The 23,726-nt window shown below is 36.8% G+C and overlaps 1 protein-coding gene across 3 annotated transcripts; it reads left to right on the top strand.

Annotated features, from left to right (window-relative positions):
* The first annotated feature begins 591 nt into the window (after positions 1-591).
* Positions 592-23,052, top strand: LOC110460206 (long-chain-fatty-acid--CoA ligase ACSBG2-like). Of its 3 annotated transcripts, none has more exons than XM_021512999.1 (17): positions 592-694; positions 6,333-6,450; positions 8,086-8,405; positions 9,097-9,258; positions 9,904-9,989; positions 11,481-11,569; positions 13,462-13,663; positions 14,895-14,996; positions 15,484-15,531; positions 16,622-16,792; positions 17,984-18,165; positions 18,492-18,679; positions 19,692-19,801; positions 20,208-20,358; positions 20,758-20,897; positions 21,561-21,807; positions 22,067-23,052. In XM_021512999.1, exons 2-17 carry the CDS (start codon positions 6,377-6,379, stop codon positions 22,144-22,146), a joined length of 2,352 nt encoding a protein of 783 aa, XP_021368674.1. In that variant the 5' UTR covers positions 592-694; positions 6,333-6,376; the 3' UTR covers positions 22,147-23,052. The 3 variants fall into 3 exon arrangements, with proteins under 3 accessions (XP_021368674.1, XP_021368673.1, XP_021368675.1); XM_021512998.1 differs by lacking the exon at positions 592-694 and adding an exon at positions 4,549-4,921; XM_021513000.1 differs by lacking the exons at positions 592-694; positions 16,622-16,792 and adding exons at positions 4,550-4,921; positions 15,908-16,075.
* The last annotated feature ends 674 nt before the right edge of the window (positions 23,053-23,726 follow it).

The following is a 23,726-nucleotide window of genomic DNA, read 5'->3' as shown; positions in this document are numbered from 1 at the left end:
AAAGAGTTCGTAACCGGCCCTAGTCCCGCTGCACTTTTCATTAATTATCATTTCTTATAAAATCCCGAAAAGAATGGGTTTCTTTTCATAAATGATTTATCCCGGTTGAAACGGTACGAACGAACGCACTTGGACCGTTCTATAAGCAGAGCTAAAAACGCACAGTTTGAGAGAATAAAAAACATTGTTTTAGAAAGAAATAACGCAAATTGGCAATAGTCAGCATTTTAGTTTCGGTCAGGTACGTCTGGACCCCTCAATATACACGTGCCAAATGTTCCTGGGGTCAGCCTCGGTCCAGATCTGTGTCTGTCGTTTTCTTTACAAGTTTACCCCTGGTTTTTGCAGCGGTACGAGGATACTTAAGACGGAAAAATTAACAAATGAACAAACCAAAAAAAGCCCTTACATCCTTTTTAAAATAAAAGCGATCGCCCAATAGTATGTAGAACTATTTTGTTTAAATATTTTGAATGATAAAAGAGAACCCATTTCTTCACGAGAAAAAAAGGAGTTGACAACGATTTGCGCTAAAATACTAACGTGAAGGAGTCTTTAAAATATATACCGGAAGCGTTATGTTGCACGTGTTAGTGCGAGATTTTGAGACGAGCAGGTCCATTAATACCTGTAGGCGATAGAAGAGGAATACTTGCAACATAACACGAGGAGGGGCAAACATATATAGTAACATGTAAGATACAGTCAATTTGGATTATAAATATGCCAAACTAATTATTGCCAAACCTTATGATTAGTACACAGGAAATCGAAGAAAAGTTGTCAATAGGAAAAAATCGAAATCACAGCTAAAAGATTAGGACACTATTTCATATAATAAACGTGTTCCGCTTGCAAGATAACGTTTATTTATCGTTAAAGAAAGAAACTCTAGGCATGTTTTAATTTTGATTGGGATAATATCGTGGGTAAGACGCGTACACGTCAGAAATACTTCGGAATACTTGATGGGAGGTAATTCTGTAAATTCTGTATTGATTTATATTAAACGAACTGTGAACTGTTGACTGGCATCAGGTTGATAATTCTACAGCGTTGATCAAACAGAAAAAAATTGGCATAATCCCAATATCGGTATGTGAAATGCATGAAGATGTTATTTGACATTCGATGAATCATTTGGAAACATGTGCTGAATAAGAAATCTTGATGAAACGAAATTCATGGAAATGTACCCTTAAAAATGTGTGCAGTTTGTTACAATTAGGCCTGTGACCTTCATTACTCAAGGTCAAAGATGAAATAGGTGCTTAATTTTAAGTAAAAGTTTGTTCAGCCATTAATCGGTTAACTAGTAAAGATGTACAGTAGATTTTTCTTAATATCACTTCCCATTTGTCAGAGAAAAACATGATATTAACAGAAACATGACATAAACAGAATACATATTTTCTGACAATTTTCAGTCCTCAAAACCGGAAGTGAACCTAGTCAAATGCCCAAGTGATGTGACTCTACGAAGAAAATTGATATTTTGTAACTAACCTTGTTCTTTACTCTAGTTGAAATATAGATATAAGTAAAAAAATATTTTTTGTATTTCATTTCAGTAGGCAGTTACATTTCATATAGTTAGTAGCAAAATGACGATCAGTACGATCGTAATTATGATTGTTTACTGCAGTAGTGATGTAGGCATACAAGTGTTCAGCTGGTATTCTGCATCAAATTCAATTGTAAACATGAGACTTGGTAAATATTTACCTATATCTTGTTCTTTCGCTAGCAACATCTATTTATAGGTTAATTTCTTTAGATATTTGCTGCAAGTGTGTAATCGAAGATAGTACACATGTTATAATTAGTTGAAAGAATACATCACACTTGGCATTAGAAAAGTATACAGATGTTAGTCTGTCCTAGCTCCCCCAACCACAGGTGAATATCATGTTAACAAGTATGTAAGTCAACCTATTGTTTAACAGTCAGCTAGGTGTAACCTATTGTTTGACAGTCAGCCAGGTGTACAAAATACCCTGTTAGGCCGAGGCATTGTTTACATAACGCGTCCAGGGTGTGACAGAAGGTCCCTAGGGCATTTATCATGAATCATTACCACCATTTACCTGTATTTTTTTGTGACAGTGGACAAAATAATGTATTATGAAATATGTGACTGAAGTGTACCTGCACCACCCACATTTTACAGGTGTGAAGTTTACCTTGATATGATTCATATCAGTAGGTGGGGTGCACTTGTTTGTTCAACACAAACTAACCTATACCTTCACATAATAATAATCAATATTACTAACTGTGTCGCATATCAATTCACAAGTGCAATTTTTATATTTGATACATAATGAATATAAAATCAAATTGATTCCAGCTACATTGTAGCAAAGAATAGCAGGTTGCCATGCTCTGCCTTAATTTTTACAACATACATGGGTGCCTGCCCTTTTTATGCGCCCGTCAAAGTTGACGGGAGTATTATGGTATGGGTTTGTCAGTCCGTCCGGCGTAAACTTTTGTTTGTCCGGCGATCTCCTCCTACATTTTTCGACCGATCTCTTTGAAACTTAGTGTACATTATAATCATGAAATGAAGTTGTATCTCCCTTATAAGAATTTTGATTTGACAATTTTTCCAAAAGTTATTGCCCTTTGTTCAATTCAGTATTTGATTTTTTGTCCGGAGACCTCCTCCTACATTTTTTGACGGATTTCTTTGAAACTTAGTAGGCTAAATAATCATGACATGTTGTTGTGTTTCCTTTAAAAGAATTTTGAATTGACAATTTTTGCAAAAGTAATTGCCCTTTGTTTATTTCAGTATTTGATTTTTTGTCCGGAGACCTCCTCCTACATTTTTTGACGTATTTCTTTGAAACTTAGTAGGCTAAAAAATCATGACATGTTGTTGTGTTTCCTTTAAAAGAATTTTGAATTGACAATTTTTGCAAAAGTAATTGCTCTTTGTTTATTTCAGTATTGGATTTTTGTCTGGCAATCTCCTCCTACATTTTTCAACGGATCTCTTTGAAACTTGATATACATTACCATCATGATATGAAGTTGTGTCTCCCTTAAAAGTTTGAATTGACGATTTTTGCAAAAGTTATTGCCCTTTGTTCATTTCAGTATTTGAGATTTTCTCCTACCTTTTTTTATAGCATGTCGGCTAACCACTCTTAGAATGATGCAGATCTTATTTCAATGTAAGAAAGTATATAATACTATATGGCATTCGACGGGCGTATATTGTTCTGCCCCGCGGTACTCTTGTTCTTTGTTGCTAATTGTGTTGACTACTGTTGAAAACAGAACTAAGGAGATGCCCCAAAGCATAATTTAACTTAATTATCCCTCACTACATTCTGTCACTGCCCTAATCGTACCTATAACAACTGCAGATATTGCCAATATATCTGGTAGACTATACCCGTATGTTACCCTCAGATTGCCGGATACTGTAGTACAAACAATAAACTCCAATCGTATGGTACTATTTTGTATTAGACTTGAAGGTAAGCATAGACGTGTGCCTAGCTCAGAGGCTTACAATGGAACTCCTTGTTACATACAGGATACTCTCAATATACCTTTACATGACAATTAATTAACTAAACAATAACCAGATGAAAATAGGCGTGAAATAAGTTGTGCCTCCCTTTGTCCGTAGAGGTCATCAATTAAGCTGCCTGCCCTTGGTAACAAGACAGCCTATAATTGAAAGATAACTGAAACAGCAATTAATTTACCACTTGACTTTCAGATCATTATTTCACTCTTAACACCGTATAGTGTGTGCCTATGACACACTAAATTGTTTTCTTATTGAAATACGGAAGTAATGTAAATGTGGCAGTATGAAATTATAGGACTATTATTCATGTGTTATGTATGTATATATATATATATATTATGTGTTCATATCAATATATGGGTTAAATCCTTTTACTGGTGGACTAACAAATAATAAAAATGATGGTATATTTCATTTGGAACCACTGTCATTACTAGGTTACATAGAGAAACTCATGTACCTTACAAGCATAGTTATTATACCTAGTTATTATACCTAGGTGAGGGTGTTAAACCAATCTGATTAAAACCAGATCTTTGATTCCACTCCCAATATACTCTATGTTCCAGTCTTTGATGTTCCTTGATTCCACTCCCGATACTGGAACGTAGAGTATCGGGAGTGGAATCAAAGATCTGGTTTTAATCAGATTGGTGTTTAACACACTTTCTTTCCTATTTATTAAAATGTGTACTAGTCTTTAACTCTTTATCTTGTAAAAGATGACGTGGTGGTCCTTATCTTGCATTGTTAGTTTTTAATCAGAAGAAATTTAAGATATGTGGCAGTTTTGTATTTATCCTGTGATAAAAATTGCGTGGGATTTAATTCTTAAGACGTAATATGTGTCTCAAGACAAGGAGTCCAAAGTGAGACGTGATTCCTCTGTTATCATGTTCAGGAACGGTAGGTGTTTTGTCCATGTACGTGACACGAGATAGAGTGTATATGCCCAACTCCATCGGTATGGGAGATAACATTTAGTCCAAAGTGCACTCTTTAGTCATAATATAAACAGAGTTGTCTGGGACCTACACTGGGGCAATAACCAGGGCTGACAGTTTACGGATGTATAGGATATATATGAACAAGGCGATTTTGAACTGACCACTGGTCAGCAGATACTTTTATATCACAGACAGGGTACTGGATATTACTTTTGTTCGACAACTGCATGCGTCTATATATAAATAGATGTACCTGCAATCTATAGAAGTTAAGAAGTGATTTGAAAACCCAGATAACTTGATACATATTTGAAGTGATGGATAATAGCTTGCAATGGATATTTAAAAAAACCTAACAGGATTCACTGGAAAAAGCATGTGAAAACCAAATGAAAAATTGAGAGAATTTTAATAACAACAGGAGGTATGTATATATACAAATGTATAGGTGACCGTGTGAGTGGCTTATTTTGTCAAAATCAACAGCATTGACTTTGATGTGTAGGATAAGATGTTTGTTTGTGCCAAGCAATATAATGGACGATGATCATGACCACATGCTAGTCTGAAGGCCATCCAGTCCCAAGGGGCCCATCAGTACGATGGCCAACTAGCTATATAGTCCGATGAGTCAACGACCTGTCAGTCTGAAGGGCCTGCTATAGCCCACAGTGGGTAGCCCAATACAATGATCGTGTTTTTTTGTGCCCAAAAATGAGAACATGTGCCAGTTATTAAGTCTTTCTACTTTGTATACTCACAAGTCTTCAGTGATATCACCATCCATTACTGACTGCATGTGTAAAAGAGTTTAAAGAAAGTACAGAAAATGTTCTCAGGGTTTTTGCCATGCAGCTACTTGGGAAAATACCATCAGCATTTAGAAAAAACTGGGAAATATCATCAGTGTTCTCACATGTACAGATCTGGGAAAAATATGAAATTGAAAAAATAAAACCTGCAATGTGATAAGCAGAAAATTTCCTCTAGCTTTTCTTTAAAGTAAAATGTTAGATAATTACATCAATTTTCAGTGTTTTTGTTTAAGTTAATTTCAAATTTTCTTGGATGGTTATGCTTTGAACGTTGTAAATGTAACCTAGGGAAACTTGTATAAGCATACTTTTTAATCCAATTAGGAAAATAAAGACTGAAATTGGGAAAATGCAGGGTCATTTTTCAATTGGGAATGGGTTCCTGTATCGGACCCTATAAACCCCTGGCAAAAACCCTGGTTTTTTATTGATAATACAACTGTAAACATTATCGAAAATAAACAATGTAGTATATTAACTGACTCATCAAATTACAATGTCATTTCAGGACGACAGAGGGATGACAATTTAGATTGTTCTCACTTATCTTAAAGTACAGATTAGATATGAAATACATATTAATCCTAGATATTCTAAGTTGAATAACAAAGTTCAGTTGAACTATTTGTCCTTTTAGTGATCTTTTAATATTTCACATTAAACTTGATTTAATGTCAGCAGAAGATGATCGAGTGGTACAAATTAGTTCACATTTGCCAGGAAGAGAGTAAGGCAACTTTAGTTTTAATTTTCACTTCCCAGGTTTAGCTCTAGCCTGGCCTGGCATCATTTGGACTAGCTCCCCTTTCAGCTGTAGACCTTGCAGGTCTTATTTACTCATTAGTCATCAAACTTTTGAGGATTGTTTTTCTATAACAAAGTCCATTTCATTTCTATAATTCAATAGTTTCCACAAGTGAATAAAATATGAATTCGAAGTTTTGAACTTTCAGTTATCAATCCCTATCTTCTGTGTTGGAGGTTTCTACAGATATAAAATGTACTCATTTGTCTTTGCAGTTATTCAAACTGGAGTGATTTAGCTAAAGGGTCTGTAACAAAGAATGGCTGATGTGGAATCGAGTGTAGCGTCACCTAACAGTGTGGAAGCATCGCCTACTGGTCTGGAAGAAGTTGAGTAGGTGTTTTAACAGTGAAAATTAACAGTTATTTTGCTGTAAAGGTAGAACTTTTCATGGTGTGGAAATTCTATTGTAATTCTCTTTTGAGTAAAATGGTGCGAAACTATCAACATACAAATATTTATTTATAGATTATGAATATTACAAATATAGAGAATATACATTTTAGAACCTTTGCCAATGTGAAAATATTTAAACTGATGAGTTTCAAGAATCACGATTCAAGCATTCCCCACCAGAATGTCAACTTTATACAGCGTATACTCATGCAGGATAACATAGACACACCTGAATCAAACCAACTACGTTATACTATATCACTGTAGTAGTCCACAAAGGAATGTTCATGTTGTATGCTAATTTATTTCCAATTGACATACATAATCAGTCTAATTGTCTTCTTATTTTAATTCCAACTTTAACTCTTACCTTGTTTTTCTGGAGCCTTGCCTGTTCAGGTGTGATTATATCTGTATGTTATTCTGTTATAGGGTCCAGATTGAACCTTGCCTGTTCAGGTGTGATTATATCTGTATGTCATTCTGTTATAGGGTCCAGATTGAACCTTGCCTGTTCAGGTGTGATTATATCTGTATGTCATTCTGTTATAGGGTCCAGATTGAACCTTGCCTGTTAAGGTGTGATTATACCTGTATGTTATTCTGTTATAGGGTCCAGATTAAACATTGCCTGTTCAGATGTGATTATATCTGTATGTTATTCTGTTTTAGGGTCCAGATTGAACCTTGCCTGTTCAGATGTGATTATATCAGTATGTTATTCTGTTATAGGGTCCAGATTGAACCGTGCCTGATCAGGTGTGATTATATCTGTATGTTATTCTGTTTTAGGGTCCAGATTGAACCTTGCCTGTTCAGATGTGATTATATCTGTATGTTATTCTGTTTTAGGGTCCAGATTGAACATTGCCTGTTCAGGTGCGATTATATCTGTATGTTATTCTGTTATAGGGTCCTGATTGAACCTTGCCTGTTCAGGTGCGATTAGAGCTGTATGTTATTCTGTTATAGGGTCCAGATTGAACCTTCCCTGTTCAGGTGTGATTATATCTGTATGTTATTCTGTTTTAGGGTCCAGATTTAACATTGCCTGTTCAGGTGTGATTATATCTGTATGTTATTCTGTTTTAGGGTCCAGATTGAACCTTGCCTGTTCAGATGTGATTATATCAGTATGTTATTCTGTTATAGGGTCCAGATTGAACCTTGCCTGTTCAGGAGTGATTATACCTGTATGTTATTCTGTTATAGGGTCCAGATTGAACCTTCCCTGTTCAGGTGTGATTATATCTGTATGTTATTCTGTTTTAGGGTCCAGATTGAACCTTGCCTGTTCAGGTGTGATTATATCTGTATGTCATTCTGTTATAGGGTCCAGATTGAACCTTGCCTGTTCAGGTGTGATTATACCTGTATGTTATTCTGTTATAGGGTCCAGATTGAACATTGCCTGTTCAGATGTGATTATATCTGTATGTTATTCTGTTATAGGGTCCAGATTGAACCTTGCCTGTTAAGGTGTGATTATACCTGTATGTTATTCTGTTATAGGGTCCTGATTGAACATTGCCTGTTCAGATGTGATTATATCTGTATGTTATTCTGTTATAGGGTCCAGATTGAAGATGCCAAAAATGTTGAAAACAACAATTTTCCGCCTCCACCAACCGAGCCAATAGAAGCTGCTGACAAGGTTGTCCGTGTCAAGGGTACAGGGGCAGCAGCGAAGGGAGAGATCATTGTTAACGATGAAATGAATGGAGATGCAAAAGTCACCATCACCACTAATGGAGATGTAAATGTCAATGGTGAGGTCAGTGTCGCCGCTGGTGCGGAGGTCAAGGTCGACAGTACCACTCCTGTAAAGGTCAAGGTCAATGGTGCATCTAATGGTGGAATAACCGTCAATGGATCGACACTGAAACGAAGTAGTAAGCTGGAGCTGATGTTTTAGTTTTGAATCTTGTTAAATTCCATGAGAATGTAGAAATAAATATAAGCCAGAGACCAAGGTCAGTTTCATCTAATCATCTATTTGAAAAGGTCCAAGTGATACAGAAATATGCCTTGATCGATGCATTCAATTGGACCATAAGTGGACCTGCATACTAGGCTTAGTCTGGTTTTGAGTTTCATCCCGATACGACAGAATGGACCCCTCAATCTACACATGCTGAATTTTCCTGAGGTCAGCCACGTTCCCAATGTGTACATGTCATTCCATTTGAGGTCCAACCTGTTGAGATGGTTCAACCAGATAAACAAAAGAGGCCCAGAATATGTGGTTTAATGTATCTACTTGCCCAGTGATTTATATTGGCCAAATTTTGTAGTGTGTCTTAAAATGTGTAATATTTCATGAATCAAATTTTTCACCTACCCTGTCATTATTGCATGAGACCTTGCACACAACATATTTCTTTGGTCTGATTGTGATGATGAGAACATGAGGTTTCTTTTGTCTGATCTGTGCAAAATTTAATTTGAGACTAAATGAATTCAGTTGGACAAAATATATCAAATTCTTTTGCCATAACTTTCCAATCAGATGTGTTCAAAGATTGTAAAAGAAAAATAAGTTGATTTTTTTGCTTTTCAAACTTTTGTTCAAACTTAAACCAGGTATAGATGACCTCCTGCCAGCCACAGCACAGTATACAACAAGCAGAGAGGATGCAGTCAAGCTCCGAATGGATGACACTGGACCAGGTGTCATGAAACCACTGACTGTTCACACTGTCTTCAAAAACACTGTAGACAAGGCGCCCAACACTATAGCACTAGGTATAAAACAATGGACAGGGGCACCCTGGTACTGACCGCTGTGACTTGATTGACAGCTACAGGCCCTCAACACCCCTTCATAAAACCTGTAAAATATGTTAGATTCTAGAGCTATGTTTCTGTTCAAGAATAGCCTGGGCAAGTAATAAAATGCAACTCTTCATAAACAGACACTACACCTCTTTGTATTAATTGATCCTGCAATCATTTTGATCACAACTATAACTGCTGTATGTGTGTTTTACTATATATATATATATATTTTCCTTCGCAAGGACTTATTTATTTATTATCTACTATATATATATATTGCCCACTGTATATACCTTGACCACTGTCTTTATCTTAACCGCTGTACATATAAGCTACCGACCTTGGTGACCACTGTCTATTTTCCCCCTTATATATCTTGACCTCTGTACATCTTAACTACTGTCTATTGTGACCACTGCCTATTATTGTCTTGTTATATCTTGACCACTGTCTTTATCTTAACCGCTGTACATATTAGCTACCGACCTTGGTGACCACTGTCTATTTTCCCCCCCTTATATCTTTACCTCTGTACATCTTAACTACTGTCTATTGTGGCCACTGCCTATTATTGTCTTGTTATACCTTGACCACATGTCCTTATCTTGACAGGTGTGAAGAGAGATGGGGCCTGGGTAAAATGGACTTATAAACAGTACTACGATGATGTCCGTCGAGTGGCCAAGGGTTTCATCAAGGTATGAACACATCTGGATCTGTGGCAGATATTTTTAGCTCACCTGCCCGAGCTTATGCCATGGTCCGGCGTCAACTTTTTACTATAAACAACTTCTTCTCAGTAAACAAAAGGCCTAGGATGATGATATTTAGCCAGTAGCATGCTGGGATGACAGGCTACCAACTTTGTTCAAATGAATGACCTTCATCCATTTTCAAGGTCACAGGGGTAAAATATGTTAAAAGCTTTTAACGACTTCTTCTTAATAACCAAGAGGCCTAGGGTAATGATATTTTGCCAGTTACATGCTGGGATGAAGGGCTACCAAGTTGTGCAAATGAATGACCTTTACTTATATTCAAGGTCACATGGGTCGAATATGTTAAAAACCTTTAAAACAACTTCTTCTGAAAAACCAAAAGACCTAGGATGATGATATTTGGCCAGTAGCATGCTAGAATAAAGCGCTACCAAGTTTGTTTAAACAAATGACCTTGACTTATATTCAAGGTCACAGGGGTCAACTATGTTTAAAACCTTTTAACAACCTTTAACTAACCAAGAGGCCTAGGGTGATGATATTTGGCCAGTAGCATGCTTTGATGAAGGGCTACCAAGTTTGTTCAAATGAATGACCTTGACTTATATTTAAGGTCAAAGGGGTCAAATATGTTAAAAACCTTTAAAACAACTTCTTATGAATTACCAAGAGGCCTAGGGTGATGATATTTTGCCAGTAACATGCTGGGATGAAGGCCTAGGGCTACCAAGTTTGTTCAAATGAATGACGTTGACTTATATTCAATATATTTACCCTGGGGGTAAAGGGGCGAGGCCCAATAGGGGAAATAGAGGTAAATCTTTTAAATCCTTTTACCATAGGGATTAAGGGATTTCATCCCAATTTGGTCTGGAGCATCTTTGGGCAAAAGGGAACCAATTTTGTATAAACAGTGAGTGTGGCCCCCCTGAGGACTGAGAAGTGGGGCCCATTACGGGAAACATAGCAAATTCTTCAAAATCCTTTTCTTCTGTAGGAATGACAGGATTTTGTCCAAATTCGTTATGAAGCACCCTTGGGTGAAGGGGAACCAATTTTGTATAAACAGTGTGTCTGACCCTCCTGGGGGCAGAGAGGCGGGGCCCAATAAAGGGATATAGAGGAATAGCTTTAATATCCTTTTTCTTCCTTTGGGATGTATTTTGACCAAATTTTAACAGTATCATCCTAGCTATTTGGAAGGGAAATCAATTTTGTATGTATGGTGGGTTTGAACCCCCTGAAAATCAATAGAGGAAACATAGCAAATTCTTCAAAATCCTCCTTTTACTTTAGGAATGACAGGGTTTTGTCCAGTTGTTTATAAATATAACCCCTGACTAACCATGTAATACATGTACACTTCGAGTATTATCTGTCTGTTTTTCAATTTTGATAACATTTCCAGGTGTGCGATACTGGCCCTATGGGCCCCTTGTTCATTCTTTAATATGAATCTTCTATTTGCAGCTTGGATTGGAACTGTACCATGGTGTTGGGATTGTCGGCTTCAACTCTCCAGAATGGTTTATGGCCGACTTGGGTGCCATATTTGCAGGGTAATCATTGAAACTTCCCATGTTTATATAATTACAAACTGTAAACTCGTTATGCAGGGTATAAGGGGAGCTGGAGACATAATTCCAATATCTATTCCAATGGAAGAATATCTAGTGTATAATGTTGTATGTAATATACTATATACCGGGAAATATTCGCCTGTTAAAACTTTCACCTTTCTCACATAAACTCAATTTTTGCCCGGTGTAAATCTCGCCTTGCACATAAAGTTACTATGTATATTATGCTGTCTACCTTATTCGCTGTAATGATAAATTTGCCCTTGTTACAGAGGACGAAAATTAAACCGCAGCGAAAATTGTCCCAGTATGCAGTAGTTTATATTTCATATGTGTCAACCTCTGAAACCTCCAATGAGGGAGATCTCCCTCATTGCACATTTCCAATGAGGGAGAAAGTGCGTGAAACACGACTGAAACTACTTTGCTCAATATATCTTTCCCTTTTGTGCATCAAAATAACTCCAAATAGGATTTATTTCATTTAGACACACTTGTTGTGATCATTACACACACTGTCACCCTGCAGTAACGAGGAGATCATTTGACCACAGGATGTAGATTTTGAGTTTGTGTGAGTTTGGACTTGAATGAGGGTTTTTTCGAGGGCGATTGGTAAATTTTGGTGAAAATGAGAGAGTCTCCCTCCTAGTGAGTGAGGGTTGACAGCTAGGATATTTCTATAAATCGCAGTATGAAGGTCTCGTCTATTATAAGCTACTGGATGGCTCTTTATCTTGACCAGGGCAAGTGATGCATTCACTTCGATGGAATTCTAAATATGAAACAACCTTCAGCTTCTAAAAAATTCATGGTATGGGAACAAGTTTCAAATTATTTTTAAATGATTTACTAAACTATTTTAAAGAACTAGTTATGTCAAAAAATCTATTTGATATTTTTTGAAAATGTGACGATTTTTGCGAAAATGTGAGAGTCACAGGGTGAAAATCATCAATATCCAGACTGTATGATGAAATAAAAGGCGAATTTGTTGTCACAAAACCAGTTTGGGTTTATAGTTTCGGTTCAGAACCGGGTCGGCCATGGTTTTAAAACTGGTTTTGGTTTGACTACTGTTCAAACAAATATCTGGTTTAACATAAAAAATGTCTTCAAAACAAATCTTCAATTCTTCAAATATTTTTTCAATCATAACGTTGACACGGATGATATCCTCGTGTGATCGGTCTCCGCGCACTTAAGAAGCAGTCACGAGTTCGTACTTATATCGGTAGAAAACTGTTGAAATTACAGATGACTGTCATAGACATGTACACAATCTAACAAACATTTCTCAACGAATTTCACCTTTCATCTATTTTGATTCAGTGTTTGAAGAAAGAATTCTCAAATACACTTTGCTAGTTATTTCAAGTATGATCTTTGATTGTCAAATTAATTATCGAAACAAATTTTTCAAAATTGCACATTTTTGTATTGATTTTTCAATATGTCAACTTGAACAAATTCATATAACTTAATAAATGTATTCATTTAGTCATAATAGAAATGTCTGCACAGCAGAAATGGCCGTTTAATCAGTCGATATCTTGAAAAAATCCTCTGCATTCACTTCATTCTGCCATCACGCTTTTTTTTTATTAAACGCCATCTTTGATTGGGAAACCAACTACAAAACCACAGCTGGGTGCGGTTTGATCAGTTTTCCGAACCTGTTTTGGATCATCATTAACAAATGAAAAACCGGTCTTAGTTTAAGACTACTATTAAACTGGTTTTCATTAAAAAATAGAAAGTTTACAAAACCAGTTGAAACTAAAACTACTTTTGTGATAACAAACTCGCCTAATGTTTGTAAGAAGAGAAACAATGGATTCTTGTTTGTAATTTTCACTCCTGTTTTGCAGAGGATTTGCAACAGGGATTTACACAACCAACACTCCCGAGGCATGTCAGTTTGTTGCCGCTGATTGTGAGGCCAATATCTTAGTTGTTGAGAACAATCAGCAGTTAAAGAAGATCTTGAAGGTCTGGGACAACTTACCACACCTCAAGGCTATAGTCCAGTACACAGGGGAGGTCGCCGAGAGGAGGGATAACATTTACTCGGTAAGTTGTCTAGAGGCCAAAAGGTCGAGGCCAAATTTAGGACTGTGTGGATATATAGCATATACAATACTTGATGTGTTTTCTAGAGGTCAGAAGTGAAAACTAGCAGTGGCAAATAAAGGGGAGAACAATGTCATCTAAGAGGTCAGAAGCTAAAGGTCAATGCTAGCACTGACACATAGATGTGACTTAAAGGAGAGACAATACCAGCTGGATAATTAAGTTGTCCAGAGGTCAAAGGTCAAAACTAGCACTGACAAATGGAGGAGGCATAGAGGAGAGATAATAACTACTTGATCAGTTGTCAAGAGGTCAAAAGTGTAAACCTATGGTGGTAGAAAGGTGGAGCAGTGTGTACTTGATAATATGCATAGGGATCAGGTCAGAGGTCAAAGCTCCATGCTAGTACTGACATTCGGAGATGTTTGAGAGGAGGGAAAATATCTATTCGATAAGTTACTCAGTAAATTGTCTTGATCAAAAGGTCAAATATGAAAGCACATTGAGACATGTAGCTGTGAAGATGGACAATAACAACTGGGTAAATTGTCTTAGAGAGGTCAGGGTCAGATTTCAGACTGAGTGGAATTAAAAAAGGAAAGTCAATGACTAGAGGTCAAAATATGAAAACCAAAGCTGACATGATAGAGAGGAGGGACAGTATAAACTCCCAAAGTCACAACTAGCACTGACACATGCAGGTTGAAGAAATATAGACAATATATACTTGATAAATGGTATATAGATCAAAAGGTAAAATACAAAAGTAAATGGAGGTCAGTTGCTGAAGAAATAAACATTACAGCTCTGTAAGTTCTATCTAGAGATAGAAAAGTTAGGGTCAGATAAATGATTGACATGGTTGGTAGTAGTGTTCTATCTAGAGATAGAAAAGTTAGGGTCAGATAAATGATTGACATGGTTGGTAGTAGTGAAGAGCGACTGTAACTACTTCAAAAGTAGAGGGTCAGTGGTCAAAACAGTTGGATATTAGACAGTAAGCTAGCACCAAGACAAACAATTAAAGGTTGTTTACAGTATTTGTATTTAATGCACACCTGGCCTCACTTGTATAAAACATCTCAACTTTTAAGATTTCCTCCAGTGTAAGATTTCCCATAGACAAAACATTGCTGAAGATTTTCCTCAACTTTGATATGTTTTATATAAGTGGTCCCTGGTACTTAGGATGATCCCTAAAATTGAACTATACAGGCTCTATCTGTTTCAGTGGAGTGAGTTACTGGCCCTGGCTGAAGAAGTCCCGGACTCCGACCTTGAGGAAAGACTACAGCAACAGGCTCCTAACAAGGCCTGCACCCTTATATACACGGTATGTAGTCGGACCACATCTACAGGCTCCTAACAAGGCCTGCACCCTTATATACACGGTATGTAGTCGGACCACATCTACAGGCTCCTAACAAGGCCTGCACCCTTATATACACGGTTATGTAGTCTGACCACATCTAGAGGCCTTGACATTTATAAACTCAATATTTAAGCATTGGATTGACTCTCGGCATAGAAACCAACTTGCTTCCAAACCTCTATTAAAGCAAGATCCTAAAACATTTTCATGGATATCGTCGAGACTTAACCTGGTGAAGCATATCTTGTTTGATGCAACATGTGTCTAAAAATGAAATAAAAAACAGAAGAGCTAGCTTTATGTATTCACCACAGTTTGTGAAAAAGCAAGTGATGAAAGTTATTACATTAAGCTTTCTAATTCTATATCTTAATGATTCTAGTTCAAACTTCCTAGTGATTATCTCCCTTGCATGATATATCATGTTTTGCTTTGATCTATTTTGCAGTCGGGAACGACAGGGAACCCAAAGGGAGTGATGCTCAGTCATGACAATGTGAGTCATAATGTTAGGTTATTATTCTGATTTGTTTCTTATCTTCAGGAAGTTTCTTTAACTTTAGGAAATTGCTGAACTTCAGGAAACTCCTAACATAAGTTTTTCCATAGAAAGTTACAGAACATTTATGAAACTGGGATGTGTTTATCAAAGTAGTCATTTTTATAAAAGAACTTTGATTTTTGTGTAATTATGAAAAATAAGACAGCAATGATCAACTTAAACCTGTAGATTTATGATGGTAATTAGCAATTTATAACATATTAATAATATGATAATTGTAAACAATTTTGCATTTTGTCAGTCTAATTGTAAAGTATGTGTACTAATACCTCCTGTGAAAGCATGTCTTACCAACTAACACATCCTTTAGCTGGCATGGACTGCAAAGTACTTTGGACGACATCAGGGAGCCGTGTTTCAGCAGGAAGTGTTTGTAAGTTATCTACCCCTGAGTCACGTAGCCGCACAGATGATGGACCTGCACATACCATTATCATACGCTGTGTCGGTGTACTTTGCTGACCGAGATGCACTGAAGGTTTGTGTTGTTAGATTTTTGTCTAAACTGTTCTCCTTGCTGTACCATCACACAGAGGGCATATAATACAAAGTTGACTGTTGCAAAGAAGAAAAAGTATTAGACTGAAAAACACCCATTTAACATTTTATATCCATCTCAGTTGGAGATGGAGATTTGAATACATGAAATGTTCATAGTGCCATGTTTTTCAAAATTTGGCGGTGGCGGGGTCAACATTGATTTTTACGGTTTGACTAAATTATTATTTAGTTTCACTGAAAGTATAAGTGCTAGACCAACCAAACCTGGACCATAGATGCGCATCATCTTAGGTAGTACATCTCAACCCATGCATCAAATGCCAGATGCAGGTAAGAAATTGTTATTATTTGGCACCAAAAGGAAAAAGAAAATCAAAAATTTGAAAACTGGTAATGTTAAGCTGTCTGATATTATACAACACTTTTACGTATTACATGCTGGAAGTGAGAAGGTACAGAGAGGATTTCAGTGATAGCTGTTTGAAAACCTGTGTTTACTTCATAGTGTTATATCCTTCAACAGTTGACCTGGACAACACAGAGAGTTGGCGAGGCCCTTAAGTTGGCTTTCAATATAGAAGATATTGGTGTTAGTTATCTCCCCATGAGCCACGTGGCAGCCCAGATAAATGACTTGTACGTTCCCATGGTACATGCCATGTCTGTGTACTTTGCTCAGGCAGATGCTCTCAAGGTTTGTCGTTTACGCTTGGCATGGGGGTTGCATTTGTCACTCATACATAACATAGATTGTGTTGGCCATTTTGCATGAGTGGTGCATCAATCATTTATATTTTGCATGTGTCTTGTTCAAAGTTTTTACTTCGCATGAGTCACGTGTTTGTCATTTATTATGTCCTCAAAACGGAGTGGGGGGGGACATTTGTGTTTACTTCGTTTCTTATTATTATGTCCTCCAAACAAAGTTTGTGGAACATATTGTTTTTGGTCTGTTTCTTGTTATTATTATTATTCTCTTTCAATAGCCTCCGTCGTGAACTAGTCCGGACGTTTTCTCCGAGATGACATTTGTTTCATCCAAGTCAACTTATTACTGGGCCTAGATATTTGAAGCAATGCTAAATAACTTAATAGTCGTTATCTGTAAATTTTCAAAATGTATTCATTTTTAACCATCAGAAATTGAACAAGTGCTATTATAATTTTGTCTTTAGATGATCATTAAAGTACAGAGATATGAAAATATTTGAGAACCAGAATGTTTGTAAATATCCAGTTAGATTGAGAGTCCTTTCAATTTTATACTCTATACAGGCCCTGGAACTTTAGTGTAGATTTTGTTATTTTCTCTTAAAATTCATGCAAAGACAGCTATAGGTTTTTCGCAATTTTTAAAGAGTTCAGGTCATTTTAAACAATTGACACCTATAGTATTTAAAAATTTAATGTGCAGATTATCTATAAATAAACGTGTTATTGCTATGTCATGGCTGTTTGAAACACAGTTGAAACTTTTCTCCTGAACTGTTGTAGAAAATCTATGTGAAGACAATAGGTCTTCGAAAGCTCTCAACACTGAGGGACAATAATTTTTAAATGTTTCCAAAAATAGGCGTGAAGTAATGTTTTTGTTACCCAGTGGGCAAAAATAAGTTCCGTGAATCCTTATGCATGTTTGATAATCTTATTTTTATCAACTCTGTGATGTCATACTCTGTTCATTTCATATTGACTGGTACTGTCCATGGATTATAGTCCATCAACTGAAAATATTAATTGCTTCACCTCCTCATTTCAATGTATACCTGGGTATATGGGATTGGATAATACTGATATATGATAAGAGGGACACATTGAAGGAAGTCGGTCACACACCCTTCCTAGGAGCTTAATATGAATTAACAGTATGTTTAATGTAACATAGGGTTCCTTGGTAGAAACATTGAGGGAGGTCCGTCCGACAGCTTTCCTAGGAGTGCCCAGGGTGTGGGAAAAATTTGCAGAGAAGATGCAGGAAAAGAGTCGAGAGGTGAAAGGGATCAAGAAGAAGATTGGAGCATGGGCGAAGGTTAAAGGCAAAGAGGGTGTGATGGCTAAAATGGAAAAGTGAGGAAAGTTTCTTGAAGCTTTTGTTTATAAATCTACACTGTCAATTTTTCAAAAACTGCTGGATCAGCTCATAACAGGATAACCAGTGTGTAATATATTTGAAAAACTTTTTAAGGCTAAGCACCCCTAAAGAGTTCTGATATTTTATCCAGATTATAGGCATACGGTTTAGTTGTTTTTAGATATATTAGGCACCAATTCCAGGAAATTGAGGGGGGGGGGGGGGGGGGGGGGAAACAATAGAGATGATGAAATTGAGAAAATGTCCTCCTTAAAAAAAAAGAATATAAGAACAAGACAATTGTTCTTTGTTTGTTTCACAGTCGTTCACTTCCATGGTTTTGGGGTGTAGCTAACTCACTGCTGTTCCGGCCCATAAAGAAACAGATGGGACTTGACCGGTGTCGGATCTGTGTGTCTGGAGCCGCTCCCATCATGAAAGACACGCTTGAGTTCTTCTACAGCTTTGACATCACCGTACTGGAGGTATACGGCATGAGTGAGAGCACTGGTGAGTTATGCCCCTTTATAAACAACGTCCTATGTACGTTTTGTACCAATAAGTCCCCTATCAAGGTTCTACTTTTATGTTTATGAGATATCCCATTACCATTGAGTGAAAGCTGTGTTGACTTTTAGATTATTCATCTTTCCTTTGAGTTGTGTCCCCTGATGTAAGTCTCTTAATGTCTTTTGACCCTTGATTTGTGCCTTCTCCCTGTTGAGTGATGTCTTTTTATATTTGAGTTATGTCCCCTTACATTTGAGTTGTGTCCCTTACATTTGAGTTGCACCCATTTCATAGTTAAAATACCCATAATATGTGAAGCAGAGTGTATTATGTTTTTGCCCCGTCGGTCACACTTGTCTGTCTTGTGTGTGTTTGCCTCGCACATACCCTGAATATTTCATGAATATGAGTGTCAAAAGTCAAGGTCACATATGAAAGGTAGAATTCCACTTTCACATTCTTTGTTGTACACTAGCAGCACATTGATACATTTTGATGAAACTTCACAGGTACATTAGCCTTCCTAATGCCTTAAATCAATTGGAATATGGGTGTTATTTTCAAATGTCAAGCTCACCGTTATTGAAAATTCAATTTTATCATGAATCCAGCAGACATGGAAGGCACTTTTTGTTTCGCTGCGACGAAGTAGCGGAAGCGAGACTAAGGTGTTGCTTTTCTGGCGGTGGCAGGGTCAACATTGAGTTTTTGGGTTAGACTGAATTTTTATTTAGTTTCACTGAAAGTATAAGTGCTAGACCAACCAAACCTGGACCATAGATGCGCATCGTCTTAGGTAGTACATTTCAACCCATGCATCAAATGCCGGATGCAGCCTACCTTTCATTGTCCAATGACTTTGTCAGCATCTCCATCAACATTAAGTTTTTGCATTTAAGTTAGTTTTTCTGATATATGCATTGATGGTTAAAGCGGAGCACAGGCGAGAAATATCAATCCGAATGGCTTGTTCTATTTATTTCAATCAGTATTTCTTTTTGTTTTGTTTTAGGTCCCCACACGGTAGGCACCAATGAGTGTTTCAGGCTGAGCAGTGTTGGTAGGGAAATCCCAGGGGTACACACTAAACTGGCTGACAAGGACGATGATGGAAATGGAGAGGTAAGCCATTTTCTCTCGTATAGAGTTGTCAAATCTAACTTTTCATCAATATTTCCAGGAATAAATATATTTTCAAGCCTATTTTGACGTAACCAAAATTTACCGGAACATACACTAGCCAATCTAGAAGAAAAAAGCCTCCATAAAACGTTTCAACAAATGTATCTCTGAGTTTGGTTAATTGTTGATCAATTATAAATGTAAATAAAACTGGATACATTAAAACTGATGCACTTTTGAATATATAATTAGATACCAATTTAAAAAAATAAAAGGATCACTTCAACCCAAATTGTTTGTGTAATGTATAACTTTTCATGATTTCCTGAAATATTTGTCAGAGCAGTTTCCAATTTCTGTTTTGGTGAAAAAGAATGATTTTCGAAATCTACCTGTATTCTGATAGGTGTGTATGCAAGGCCGCCATGTTTTCATGGGCTACCTAAACAATGCTGAAAAGAATGCAGAGGCTTTTGACTCCGATGGCTGGCTACGGACTGGTGACATCGGCAAGAAGGATGGAGACAATTTCCTTTACATCACTGGACGTAAAAAAGGTAGATAACTCCTTAATAAGGGTAGATAAATCAGTTGATAGAAATTTTTATCAACTAGTGATATTTCAATTAAAAAATAAATTTGTTTATCAGCATGATATTTTTTCACTATTGACAGAAGGATAAGTGAAAATCTTTCATAAAAAGAAATGCACCTTTTGAAAGTTCAAACATTAAACTAACAATGGTGGGAATGAAACATTTGACATACTTAACTGTAATCCAACTTTTCAATACACTAGTACAAATACCAATAGCGATATTTTTGTCTGGCCAGAGGTCTAAACAAATACCAATAGCGATATTTTTGTCTGGCCTGAGGTCTAAACAAATACCAATAGCGATATTTTTGTCTGGCCTGAGGTCTATATGATCAACTATTCTCATTCTGCCCAACAGAGCTGATCATCACAGCAGGCGGGGAGAATGTAGCACCTGTACCGGTGGAGGACAGTGTTAAAGAGGAACTGCCTGTCATTTCTAACTGTATGCTTATTGGGGACAAACGCAAATTTCTCTCCATGTTGATCACACTAAAGGTAAGTTTTACAGGTGTGACTAAAAATGGGCCCAGATATTATAAGTTACCAACCTGAAATGGCTGCACTTGATAAGAATATAGAGAATTTTTGTCGATATGACCCACTGTTTTTAATGAGAGAGAAATGGGGAAATAGTTGCAGGTCGATCATAACACATTGCTTCTTAGCCAGAACCTAGAATTTAGTAACAATCAAATACTCATCATGCATGGAAAGCTGCTAAGGTGCTTTGTCAAAGTTGTGAAGTTTGTAAACCCTGGGTCACTCATTCCCTCTTGGTATAATAAATACTAATATATACTTTAATTTATAAGGGAAATAACAGTTAACTTAGTTCAATTTAGTCTTGCTTAGGATAATTATCATGTGATTGCAGTTTGACAATGTATACATTCAGACATTGACTCACCCCTAGGGCCTGAGGAGTGGGGCACAAAAGGGGTCAAATTGCCTAAAATTTCAGCAATCTTCTTCAGGCCAAGATATGGTAGAATTGAATACTAAATAGACCCAGATATGTTAGAATCAAATACCCTTGATGGATTGAAAGGCCTAAAGGTGATTTAACAAGTGTGAATTTCATTTTTTTCCTGTCTTAAATAACTAGTAATGAACAAACCGGGTTTATTGATGACTTCAACGCATTTATTGTTTACTTAGGTGTTAGTTGACCCCGACACGGGTGAGCCAACAGATGACCTCACTAGGGAGGCAAAAAGCTGGTGTCAGTCGGTGGGCAGTGAGTCGACGAAGCTCTCGGACATCATCAACGATAAGGATGTTGTTGTCCTTAACGCCATCCAGGCCGGAATCAACCGTGCCAACGAAAAGGCTGTTTCCCGTGCAGCAAGAATTGCAAAGTGGTCTGTCCTGCCTCAAGATTTCTCTATCCATGGTGGCGAACTTGGTAAGTAAAGAAAATCGACAGCATGTATATGGGTGGATGGGGATATTGTTCAAATCCATGCCGGTAAAAAAGGCTGTAATCGTTGTCATAATAGCCTGGGCGACTATGAGAACATGTGATTAATAAAAAGGAATAGTTGTGAAATTATTGTCTTCTAGCTATTGTACACCTATTGGCAGGGTCGGGTCAGAAATATTTTAACACAGTTTTGATGAGTTTTAGTTTAGACAGTTTACAATGTGTGGATTCAATATTTCAGGTCCTACGCTGAAGCTACGGAGACCCATTGTCAACAAGATCTACCACAAAACCATTGAAACTTTTTATGCAGAAGTGTGATTTTTTTCTGAAGGCTACGTTGCAAAATTGGGAAAAAGGCAAAATAAACATTCCAGATTAAGAAACAGGCAATTATATACAAACATTCCAGGTTGTGAAACAGGCAATACGAACATTTCTGTGTTGTTGTGTTAAAATGTCTGTTGTAAAGTGTCAAGTTGACTTTGTTCTGAAGTCTTTTGAATACAATGTATCCAATCTCGATCAATTCAGGAATTTCAGTCGTGTTTGAAGATTTATAAAGTATAAAATCACGTATTATTAATTGTGTCATTGAAATATTTTGTGACATACTTTGTGATCTCCTAATACTGTGCTTCGAGGTTTATCCGTAAGTTGTAGGTGAAACATATTCAACAAAATATATCTTAGAAACAACAGGGGGGTGGAGACCCAACGCCCCAGCAAGGATTCGTCAGTTCCATAGTGGCGGTTATGTGCTAAATATATCTAATTAGTTTTATATCTGAGTATGCATGGTCCTCGGTAAAATTTGCCTGTGCACTTTCTCATGTCACCTCCTTTTTCATTTCACAATAGGACATAAAATCTGGCCCCAGTTTCACGAAAATCCTTTTATTGCAGGGTGTTCCTTCAGTTTTTCCTAAGGAAACGGTTCAAAAGGATTTTTTTTCTTGCAAAATTCTGTAATGCTTTGCTATGGAAAGCCTTAAATTGAGAATTTCTACTAGTAGAGGAACATTTACATTTGCAAAATTGTTGCATGTTAAGTTAAAAATCTGTTTTGAATGTTTCATAAGAAAGTATTTTCTGACAATTTGCTGCCACTGTTAGGCAACTGTTTGTCATTTCATGCACATGCATAAACTGGGGCCTGTTCGTTTATATGGAACAACCGGTTTGTCCGTTTGTAAATGTAACAATTTCGGATATAAATGTTGGTGGACCTGCACATGTTTATGCAGGCCTTGCAAGGCTTTGTCAGGTCTTGCCTGAAAGCAGCTTCAGATTACTAGGTCCCACCTTATTTAATAAACGAACAACTGTGGTCCGACCAGTTCAACCGTTTAAACGAACAGGCCCCAGTTTCTGCATGTGCATGAAATGACAAACAGCAATACCTATGTGTTGTAAGAGTTATGTCCCCTTGTATGTTCCCATTACCTATCTGGAGTGACTCTGAATATAATGAATTGTATTATTAATTTGACAAATCAGATCAATTTTGCCATATAATTCATCCTTTACAATGTGTTACCTTTCATAAAGTTATCTAAAAATATATATCTTCAATTCACCCAACCTTCCTGAACTTACGTGGTATACACGTACTTCACTTTGTTTGCTGCCTGGCCAGAGACGAATCTCATAATCTTAGACAATTGAGCTTTTAAAGTACTTGATTTAGATTAATTTTTCATATTATTGATCAATATTTGCAAATTGATACATACATATTCTACATAATTCTTTATCATATGACTAAGTAATTTGAACATAAGTGCCATTGGTACTGCACAGTTCATGTTGTTTAGTATACAGTTAAAGTATGGGGTTGAGGGATATAGCAAGTTTCTGGTGTCGCAAGACCAGGTATATTTCCCGAGGCGAAGCCGAGG

The sequence above is a fragment of the Mizuhopecten yessoensis genome, unplaced genomic scaffold (assembly GCF_002113885.1).
Source record: "Mizuhopecten yessoensis strain PY_sf001 unplaced genomic scaffold, ASM211388v2 scaffold10331, whole genome shotgun sequence".
Taxonomy (NCBI): Eukaryota; Metazoa; Mollusca; class Bivalvia; order Pectinida; family Pectinidae; genus Mizuhopecten; species Mizuhopecten yessoensis.
This window is presented reverse-complemented; position numbering and strand designations above follow the sequence as displayed.